The 11,452-nt window shown below is 41.3% G+C and overlaps 1 protein-coding gene across 1 annotated transcript in view; it reads right to left on the reverse strand.

Moving 5' to 3' along the window:
* LOC121349260 (adenylate cyclase type 1-like) overlaps positions 1-11,065 on the reverse strand; it is a 106,371-nt gene extending 95,306 nt beyond the window's left edge. The window contains exon 1 of the mRNA XM_041459503.1: positions 10,227-11,065. Coding sequence (XP_041315437.1) covers positions 10,227-10,895 — 669 coding nt within the window. The 5' untranslated portion in view covers positions 10,896-11,065. The remainder of the gene's footprint in view (positions 1-10,226) is intronic.
* Between the last annotated feature and the right edge of the window lie 387 nt (positions 11,066-11,452).

An 11,452-nucleotide genomic window follows, 5' to 3' on the forward strand; every position in this document is an offset into this window, starting at 1 on the left:
AGACAAGAGAGACTAGGTGTTGGGGCTGAATATTTTGTACCCTTAGGGGAATTAGGAAAGATCATCCTCCTTTCTGCATTAATCTGCCTCCCAGAAGAATGTTCTCTGTTTCGCATCTGGTTGATGCTTCTTTCTGGGGGAAATTCAGTAGAGACTACTACACCAAGAACTGCAGTAATCAGCAAAAACCTGACAGGGACTGGTTGCAAAAAAGCATCAGCAGGAAAAGAAAAAAAGCAAGCAAGTGAAAAAAATATTTAAATTATTACATTCTTTGATGATACACTAGAACAACTACAAAAATATCAGTTAAGGACAGAGAAAAATTCATATCTTTACAAGTGGGCATTGCCCTTTTCAGTACTTCTATTCATCCCAACTGTAAAATACAAACTGTTAATTTTTTCAGAGCATTCTTCTAAGACTCAAGAGTAAGAAAAGTATGTTTTTCATTGTCAATGGGCAAGCTAAGAAAATCCAGAAAATTATGCCCACTCTTTCCTCTTAAACATCACTATCCTTTTCAGTGATGGATACTCCAGAAACTATTATAAGAAGACTATGCAGTCTCAGGTAGAAAATCACACTGCTCTCCCACCAAAGCCATTTCAGCCATTGTGTTAACATTAATCAGTATTGTGAAGTGCAGTTTAGAATAGGAAACCCTCTTCAGGCTGTGGTCTCTTCAAAGGCAAAAACCAGACTAATGTTTTTAATAGTGCAAGCAAGAAGAAATGGACTATTGATAAAGCAGTTTATTTTGACTAACAGATGAGGCAAATTAACTCAGCTGCAATCTCCTCAATCTACTGCTGCCTAAAATAGAGAGAGCTGCATGGAGAAGACCAAATAAGCTGCTGTAATCTTTCCATCTGCGGGAACTCAAGCAGCTATCATTCACCACTGCCATTTACATAACTGGTAGAGTAAAGAGCTCTACCATGCTGAACGTGGAGATAGTGCTCAGTTTGTTTCTCTGTTTTGAAAAGCATCATTATTCCTTATATTTCAAAGCATATAGGAATGACAGAGCATTCATCACAGCTAATCCAACTATGAACTTAAAATAGGGTTCAACTCCCAGAGCCTCTGCAGTAACAGCTGACTTACACTAAACCAGCATGGATCAGCAGAGAGATCAGCACAACAGCTTGCAGGGTGCAGTACCGGGAATCACACAGGACATTAATGATGGGTAATCCTCACTTTCCAGAGCATAGCTCTGAGATCCATAATAGTAGGTGAGAGTAGCACTCAAATCTTTGAGAGCCGTAACAGCAGTGACCAGGAGACCAGACTCCAGAGACAATCTGCAACAGTGGAAATTTGATCCTGGTAGAGCCTCTGTGTCTTGCGTGCTTGTTTGGTCAGAACTTTACACTGCCATTACTACTTCCATGTCATTTCACAAACAAGCACATATTGACTTTCTATATAGTTCCCATTAAATGATGTACCTGTTTAGTTAAAACACCCTGGGAAGAAATTATTACCGGCAAGGAGAATTTTTGACGCATCAGGTGAATCTCCCTGAAATCCAGTGAGATGTTTTTTGGCATTTAAAAGTGAAATGAGGTTCAGTCCAACATCCTCCACCTTTGAATGAACAGTGATCAATTTACCTCAAAATTCATTTTGCTACATTGTATTTTATACAGAGAAAGAAAGAAAGAAAGAAAGAAAGAAAGAAAGAAAGAAAGAAAGAAAGAAAGAAAGAAAGAAAGAAAGAAAGAAAGAGAAAGAAAGAAAGTCTTTAGAAGGCATAGGCCTCTTTTCAACTTCTTGTGAACAAATTTTGTAAGTCCTGCTTGAGTAAAATATTCTTTTTCAGCCTGATGACACTCAAATTAAGGATATACTCTATGTATATCTCTTTTTAAAACTGTGTTTATTATTGTTATTTCATTTTCTAATTTTGTGTGGGTGGATAATTGCTTTCATTGTCTAAGAGGTAATCATAAGCAGATTTATGGCAATTGAAAAACATTTCTACATTGTAGTATTTGAATGAGTAACTTATGAAAAAAACCCACAACAGCCAAGTTAAGCACTCCTTAATTTCATGTGCTAACCACTGTAGAAAGTTAATTCTGCTTACTTCTATGAAGTTGTACTGGAGTATGCACAAACATTTGAACTCAATAATTAACATCTTGCTCCAAAACAGATATATGAAAGGTGATGTTAAAAGTGAAATATTGCTCTATAAAATTTTTCATACTAGCCACACATTTCTTGCAATACACATCTCTGGATAAAAAAAGGATTTCTGTAGTTCCTGAACCACAGCTAAAGAAGTAACCATCTTTCTTGTGGTTTTTTTGCACTTTATTGCTCACCTTAGACCCACACACTAGATCCACATTTCTGGGATTTTTCACTATTTCCAATACTGAGGGAGAAAACAGCTTTTCTGTAGACATAAAGTGCTTAGTGGTTTTATTTAAGAAATCAGCTCATATGGTAAATTCATGCAGAGTATAAACAGCTGGACAAAGCAGTAACTATGTTGTTTCCTCATATTTCTCTAGGTGTGTATCTTAAAAATTTGAAACAAAGCAAATTTCTTCTATGAAAAGTTTCTCCAGATGAAGAAAATCACATAATTTGGAAATTTTGTAAAAAAGAAAAACAAAAAAACCAAAAAAAAACAAACAAACAAAAAAAAAACCCAAAAAAAAAAAAAAAAAGGATTCTATTCTAGTCATTGATAGTCCCTCATACCCATCCATCACAGTCTGCCAAAGACAAAGCTCAGCTCATTCAGAAACTTGAATCAGTCTCTTCTGCTTGCACTCTTTCCTCATCTTCTCAACAGCAAGGGTCTTTCAGGAGTTAATACTGCCTGAGTTCTTCCTGTCATAAAATACAAACATTTCAAGTCCTAGAAGAAATTTTCTTATAACATTATGAATTAATCAGAATATGAAGTCTACGTGAAGCATGCCTTTTCCACATTCATAATAGACTTTCTAACAATTATTCTCTTGACACCACCAAGAGCTTACAAGGAACAAGAAACAGTGCTTTTCTGGCTCATCTCTGGTGTTCCATACATGCCACCTGCATTTAGTTATGTTTGTACCACTTTATAGTAAGACAGAAAAGAGATGTAAAGCCAGGAATATATGGCCTTTTGCATCTGAGAATGTTAATGACAATAACTAACCATGATAGACAGAAAACATTATTTTATGCTAGCTAATGTTTTCTGGAATGGCAAAAGAAGGAATGCACTGCATCTAAACTCACAGAATGAGATAAGATGCTAGAAAGAACATTTCTGTTCTAGTTAAGGCCCATGTACATACAAGCACACATTCAGGGCTGTGCTTAAAGGAGATGAAAAGAAATTGAAATCTGCACTACCTAGTTGTTATATTACACTGCTTCTGTCTAGCAAAGCATTGCACTATGCTAATGACTGGGGAAAACAAAATGGGGAAATACTTAGAAGCCTGAATGGCAGAACATATCAAGATGAACTACTCCCTACAATTAACATTTTCTCATATGAGTTTAGCTCTGAATATATCCAAAATTACATGTTCAGGAAAAAAGAAATTAAGGAAAAAAGGAGGAGAAACCCTTGATAACTTATCCCATAGAGCCACCAAAAATCTTTAACTCCAAATTGGCAGCCCCTGAGCTCAGAACTCCACAAACACTGAACACTTTGTGAAAACTACTTTTCCACACAGTAAGCATGTAAATTAAATACAGTCCACAATTACTAATATTACATGCAATGATTTGCTATAAACTAGGGTCTAGGCAACAGCATTTTATCATTTTGAAATGAAAACACCCTTGGGCTCACTTTAATAACATTAAAATGAGAGCGGTAGCAATAGATGTGGAGACATTCTAAACCACACATGTTAAAAAGAAATGCAACCATATAGACCTGTAATACTGTATTGCCATTGCTCTTACTGTACTGCCACTGCTATATCAAAAGCTGTAAGTTATGCACTAACTTTGCAAGGCCTCCAGACTGAAACGTGTCAGACTTTTTCTGGGCTAAAAGTTTAGCTTCTCAGGCTGAATTTGTTTTTAACTTCTGTGCACATTGTTTTACCTGGTTTAAACATTTTTCCCTAATTGACCAGATGTCATCATGATATTTTATGAAAAATCCTTTGTTAGGATTTTTCTCCTGAGAAGCTGAGAAGCCTCAGAGGAAATGTAAACAATAACTATCTGATGGCTGTGTAATGTGGTCTGGAGGCTGTTTATCAACAGGTGCTTCTTTGATTGGTACATGTAAATTGTTTCTACTTAATGACCAATGATGGTCTAGCTGTGTTGGGAGTCTCTGAGCAGTCACGGGTTTTTGTGATCCATTCCATTCCTTCCTTTCTAGCTTCCTGATGGACCCTTTCTCTCTATTCTTTTTAGTATAGTTTTAGTATAGCATTTTAATATCATAATATAATAAATCAGCCGTCTGAAATATAGTCAAGATTCTCATCTCTTCCCTCGTCCTGGGACCCTCAAATACAACCACAACCAGACCTCTCCAGTCCATTTATGTTACTTTTGCTTATCTTTGTATGTTAGCACAACAGTTTTATGACTAAAACATAATGCTGTACTATGCAGAAATGTAGGCCTATGGAAACACAGTAGAGACCTTAAAAAGGGGAGACACAGGAGGTATTGTAGAGTACAAGCATGGGATTACAAAAGGTGCAGCATAGATTTAGTATTGAAGATAACACCTATAGCTATAAAAAAGACTCCTTCACGGTCAAAGAAATGTGAACATGGAGATAACCAGAACTCCAGATTAGCAGAAACAAAGGAAACAAAGAACAAGTATTTAATACACATAAAAGAAAACTATTTTAAAAATTTGAATGAGACATGAAGCTGTAGAACAACAAAGGAAGAGAAATTAATATATCAACATTAGCATGAACATCCCCTTCCTTCCTCCAGATGCTGCCAATGTAGGCAACACTTCCAGCAGAATGAAAGACGCCACCCTCAGAACTTGGAGAAGCAGGAGAAGGGAGAGCCTAACATCAAAGAAAGTGGGTAGAAACTGAATGTATAACAGTATTAGCTTGTTTTTTAATTATTATTTTTGAACGCTTTTTTGAATAGAAGCCCTCTTTTTCTTCGTTTCTCAAGCATGCAGAACCATCAGCATGCTGTTAATTTTTGGAAACCCACAATGAGTAGCAGTGTCAGCAATCTGCAGACACAGGAAGTTAAGAGCATACTAATCTCTATGTGGAAAAAGATCCTGAACTCTACATTCCACAGAAAATCCTACACTTCAGCATGTAGATAAAATGACTGTGGTCAAGACCTGGCAAAGCCTATGCCACAAACTGAGATACCACTTAGATTAGAAAGGAACAAAAACTCTGAAACCCCCCAAACTTTTAACAATCTTTCAATATGGACTAAGTATGAAATGAAAATTAGAGTTACACACAGATATTGAGAAACTCTAAAAACAGTGTTCCCCATCTTTGGAAAGAGAGGAAAATAGTGAAATCAAACAGATTAGTAGTGGATAGATATGTCTGAATATTAGAGAATATTACAGAGGATAGAATTCTAGAGATAATCTTGACACTAGTACTGGAAAAGCATTACAAAGAATGAACTAGTAGAGTCCCTCACCAGTATTTTATATGCATGAAGGATAAAAACAGAATTTTGCACTGAATAATGACAATGGAGCTGAGCTGTCTTTGATTTAGCCCTTTTATTAGGCTACTAGACTCTGCTTTCTATGTGAGAGACAAAGGTGTGGAGATTAACAGTTCTGTCAGTGATGTGTTCATTAATTTCCTTTTAAACACTAGCACAAATAAAATTAACTTTGGCATAACAATTCCTTGTGATATTCTATAATACTAACCTGTTGCAGTGTGCTTTTATACTTTGTAATACTTTGTAATAGTTTTGATTTTGTATCCCCTTATTCTCCCCAACCTGCAAAAAGCTAAAATTATAAAATAAACTTTTAAGTAATAAATCAACTATTTAAAATAAATTATACCAATTTTCCCCCATTATCCTTTACACAGTCTATCTAATCCCAACAAAGATTTTTGGTACTTGCTGAATCAATAAAAGTGCTATCATACATATAAATAAATATATGCATAAAATCAGTTTTAAATGCAGGCAAAAAAAAAAAAAAAAAAAAAAAACCAACAAAAAACCACAAACCCAAACAATCTAACTGAAACCTCCATTTGTTTCACCACACTTCTGAAAAAAATTTTGTGCCAGTTTATGAGAGCACTATTGTTTCTTCCACTGTTTGTTACTCATGCTGTAATTCTGATTTTTCTTATGAAAGATTTGCTCTTTCATAAAGACTTCTGTGATGTGTTAGGGTACTTTGATGGTTGTATGATTTGGTTTTTAGTTTTCTGGAAATAAGAATATATATATATATATATATTTTTTTTTTTTTTAAAGGGAACTAAAATATTTAGAGGGCCAAAAAAAGTTATTTAATGGTAAGACATGAAATGGTGCATATGTCACCACTGAGTAATCTCTATGAGCAGCCTTTGCCTTCCTTACCCCATCTGGTCCTAATGTCTCTAACACCCACTCACTGCATTACAATAAAAATTATATTAAGATCCTTTGGGCAGGATTCTGTATTTTTGTAAGGGCTCTGTATCACCTAACATATATCTGGAATCTGTAGAGGGGAAAAAAAAGAAGAAAGAAAAAAGGAGAAAAAAGTCCAAGATTTTAAAACTTCATTTGTAGGTTCAGCCATCTGTGGATACATTGTCACCTTATATAGCAGGAGCATTTGTTCCATGATTCCAAAGGGAAGAGTCCAACTAAAGATCAATATGCTATTGGTTATACACACACTTATGTCCCCATCACAATGTCAGATAAGACATGCAATATCAGCTGTAAAGTCAGCATGTCTCTGACATGATCCCAAATGGGATCAAGGTTGCCCCCAAGTACTTTGCATATTTTTTAGATTGCACTTTTTTATATAAATGGTCTATAGCTATATTTCTATTTAGAAATGAGCAGGACATATTAGTAGATTGGAACCTTTCATTTAATGAACAAAACACTTATTGAGTGGAAAGATGAAGCTCAAGTTCTGTCACATTACTCCCTGACTCTCATTACCTCCCTGTACTTGCTTTCCTGCTCTCCTTTTGCCCTTATACATACCCCACCTCTGACATGGCATGGCATGGCATGGCATGATCTCCACAGACAATACTGTACTGCCAGAAAAGGCAAGTGAGATTGCGAATTAAACTTGCAAATTAAACGTGCTGTATTCAACAGAAGTCATTACAAACTTCTGCCAAAATGACTATTGGTTTTCGTAGAGAATTTGTACATTCAAAAGAATGCAAGTCTTAAGCATGACATGGGGCACACTCAGGTTCTGATCTGTCACTATTGATGTTAGTGAGGCTTTTGGCATTCAAACATTTGCAAATGGAGATTTCTCAGACTTCGTGAAATAGAAGATGTACATCTAAAAGCTCACTTTGGAAAAAATCCCTTAACTTAGCTATGCCTGTTTTTTAATGGGTTGAACTTGAAACAATATGAACTACTTGGTCATGCTGACCAATTTCCAGTTTAACATCAATGGAAGTTACTAGTTATGCAGTCTCCTAAAGCTCAAGCTAAACAAAAATAAAATTTATTCCCAAGTTGGGTCCCTGCCTGAATCACAAAAAATCAAAGTGGTCTTTAACAGAATACCAATCTCAGTGATTGGTGCCAGCGTTTCTGCATTTTTATATACTTCAGATATCTGTTTAAAAATTTAAATTCATCTACTTGCTTGGGGCTAGGGAGCAAGGGGTTGGGAGAGAGAACAGAGCCTTTCATGCTATTGCAGCTCTGCATAGAGCAGTCCTGCTTCTTTGACATGTCAACTTCATGCTGTGTCTACAAGCACGGGGGCCATCATGATAATATCTGGTGTCTGGGATAGCAGATACCAGTGACGAGGAAAGTCCACTCTACACCTTACAAATAAGGCTTAGCTACTCTCAGGCCAAGCAAATAAAATTCAGATGATGCAGCCTTTATCTTTAAACTTCCAACCATTGCAAAATTGCTCTTTGGAAAAGCAAAAAACTTCTTTGTAAGGGAAAAGTCCCTTCCATACATGGAGATGGCCTTCAAATCAGAAGACTTATTCCTTGCAAATATGCCACAAATGAGTGCACATTTTTGTGTGTCACAAGTTCACAGACCAGTTCTATTGCCTGACTCTGATCTGGTTTCTGATTCCTGTTATCAGTAAAGCATACTGCTTTGGGGACTGCATACAAACCACTGAAATTACTCTGGTTGGGGGAGATGGTGATGAAGAAGAAACATAGGTATGTTACATCAGATATTAGTCAACTATTTCTATGTATTTTCAAGCCAGTTTCTTGCCTGATGAATAACTGAGTTAAACTAGTGTGAAGGGATAGAGCCAGAAGATTTTTGCTCTTCAAATGTTTTACATTCACAACCTCGGTTAGATAATTTAGTGAGCAGACGTTATTGTCATCTTCTTTATGTTACTCATCTAGAAGAGCAGATGCCACACTGAGCTGCAGCTTGGCATCAAGGAAAGTCTGCCTACATGTCAGGGTAGCCAGGATAGCCTGGACTCCCATAAGGACTAATTGGTACTCCAGTAAAAAGAGCTATCTTCAGCCCTATTCAAAAAGAATATTCTAGTGTTTTTAACATCCTTCCAGATGCTTTTTAAGAAGGCTCCTCTCCGCACTCCTGCATTTTATCAGCTCTCCCTCTCATGGAAACTCTAAATCGCATATTTAAAAATAGACCATCAGATTATCTGGGTAAATCATAAAGCTCAGCTTATCTCTCTCTTCCCCTTCAAAATATACAATTTATTTTGTCTACCAGCTCAGCAGCGTGAAGCCATCAATAATCCTGTTTGTCTCAGTAACCCCACACAGTGATTGTCCCTGTGTATCTCTATTCTGTGCATGCATGTCACACTGGGGCGTGTGTGTCTGTGTGAGCACTGAAGAAGGATCCAGGAATTTACAGTTCTGGGCACAAAGGTGTACAATCCTGCTCTATTTATGCCCATGTCAACTATGTATGTCATAGCATCACAATGCTTATGGAGAATAATACCAGCATTCTGCAGAAGTAATGTACTAAGTGCTTCAATTATGCCTTAAATTGTTGTTTAACACCAATCTGGAGGACAGAAGCCATGTGCTTCTCCTGAGGGCAGGCATAACCAATGCGTGCAGAGAAGGACACAAAAATTTTTCAATTCCTCTCTCCCAGTGGTTCACACGCATCAGATAATAGTCTTCAGTGGCAAACCCCGACTGCCAGCCCACACGTTTCCTATACGCGCATCTCCTCATCCTCCTCCCCCTGCCAGTGCGGCCCATCAGGCCACGAGAGCAGGAGAAAGCCCTGCAGGGATATAAATAGCTCCTCGGAGGAGGAGGGGAGAGTGCAGCAGCACGTTTCCAAAGATGCTTGCTGCAGAGGGAGGTTTTGCTGGATTAATTCAGGGGGGAAAGGGAATCGCTAGGAAGTTCACTGCCACAGCAGGTAATGTCTGAGGAAAGAGGGCAGCAGCTGCCCTGGGGAAGCCGAAGGGGGAATGCTCCGCTTTCTGGGAGAGCAGCGAGGCGGGGTTCCCATTCTGAGTGTCCCACCTATTCCAAAACGTTTCCTCAGAGCCTCCCCGCAGATGGGCTGTGTATAGGCACGATCGGCCCACGGCTGATACAGACAGCGAGGATACGAACCAACTCGGTGGAGGTGTTATTACCACACGCAGCTTATTGTCTGTGCCAAGTTTGTACAGAGACAGGTGATGTTGCTGGTACGCGCTGTATTGCACTGACTGTGCATGCGGTGCTCTGAACTTGCCCCATGAGCGGGGCACGGCAGCGCTGGCTTCCCTGCCCTGTCCCCGGTTTTCCTTGGAGAGAAAATGCCGAGAGGTTCCGTCTCCCCAGAGCCGCCCTATCCACCTCCCCCCCCCCCCACCTCCCGGAAACTTTGGGGAACTACAGACACAGACGCCTGAGGCACAGGTGCGCGCTCTCCCCTTCCCCGCCGGAGTCAGCCGGGGCGCTCCTCGGCCGCCGCCTGCGCTGGCTGCGCGGGGGCCGCTTCGCGCCTCTCCGCTCTCCCTCCCCCCGGCGGGCCGGCACCGCGCGGCTCTGCGGTGCTGCAGGCCCGGCCTCTCTCACCGTCCTCCAGAGCCTCTGCCGCTTGGCACTGACGGAGGTGGCGGTGACGATGAGGTGGGAGACGGACACCACCAGCCCGAAGACGATGGCCAGCAGCGTCCGGACGGGAAGCAGCGAGTAGGAGACGAAGGTTACCAGCATGAGCTGCCACATGCCCTGCTCGGGGGCGCTGGGCGCCTCCATGCCGTAGGCGCTGAGAGAGAAGGGGCAGCAGAGGAAAGAGAAGGTGAAGCTGAAGAGCAAGGTGAGCTTGACGATCTGCTGCAGCTGCGTGACCTGCAGGTACTTGACATTGGTGACGATGAAAAGGGAGAGGAAGATGATGCAGTGCACCGGGTGCGAACCTTTGGAGATGGTCAGGCTGGGACCGGAGAGCAGCTCCACCAGGGCTAGGCTGGCGGTGAGCACGATGAGGACGGCCAGCGCCTTGAGGGTGGACGTCTGCTCCAGCTTCAGGTTGTAGCTCTGGAAGAGAGCCTCCAGCTCCTTGCAGTCAAACTCGTCCTCGCAGGCGATGGCATCCAGCAGCAGCAAGGGAGGGGGGTCCCCTAACCCGGCTCCCGCTCCCGACGCCGCGGCAGCCGGCGGGGAGCAGCAGCAGTGGCAGCACTTCTTCCTCTTGGTCTTGACTTTCTGAAACGGTATTTCCTCCATGTCAGTGCCATTCATAAACCCGAGGAAGAGATGCTCCTCCAGGTGTCCCCCGCTGCCGCTTTGCCGCCTCGCTGTTCATAAAAGAGAGGGGGGCTGCGCGCAAGAGCCGCAGCCGCTCGCCTGCCGGTAGCCCCCTCCGCTCCGCGGGCGCGGGTCCCGGGCGCACCCGCCAGCCGCCGTCCGCAACCCGCGCCGGCAGCCACCCCCTCCGCTGCCACCCAGGAGCCGGGGGTTGCTGGGACGGCGGGAGGAGAGTCTCACTCGCGTTGATGTGCCAACCTTCCTGCCTGCAGTCTCGCTTTCCCCTCCACCCTCCTCCTCCTCCTACTCCTCCTCCTCCCCTGGTGCTCCAGGGATACTAATCTCCTAATGACACCAAAACACCATCCAAAGGTTTGGAATCAAACAGAGAGAGGGGTGGGGGCAAAGGGTGGGTGGAAGCTCAGAAAAGGGGAGACGGGGATAGTCAACAGGCGGCTTTCCCTTCAGATAACTATTTTGGGGAGCGGGAGCCACACAGGAAAGCAAACGGGCTCCCGTGAGGTGGGTAATATTAAAAAATAAAAAAGCGA

The sequence above is a fragment of the Pyrgilauda ruficollis genome, unplaced genomic scaffold (assembly GCF_017590135.1).
Source record: "Pyrgilauda ruficollis isolate IOZ18807 unplaced genomic scaffold, ASM1759013v1 scaffold137, whole genome shotgun sequence".
Lineage (NCBI taxonomy): Eukaryota > Metazoa > Chordata > Aves > Passeriformes > Passeridae > Pyrgilauda > Pyrgilauda ruficollis.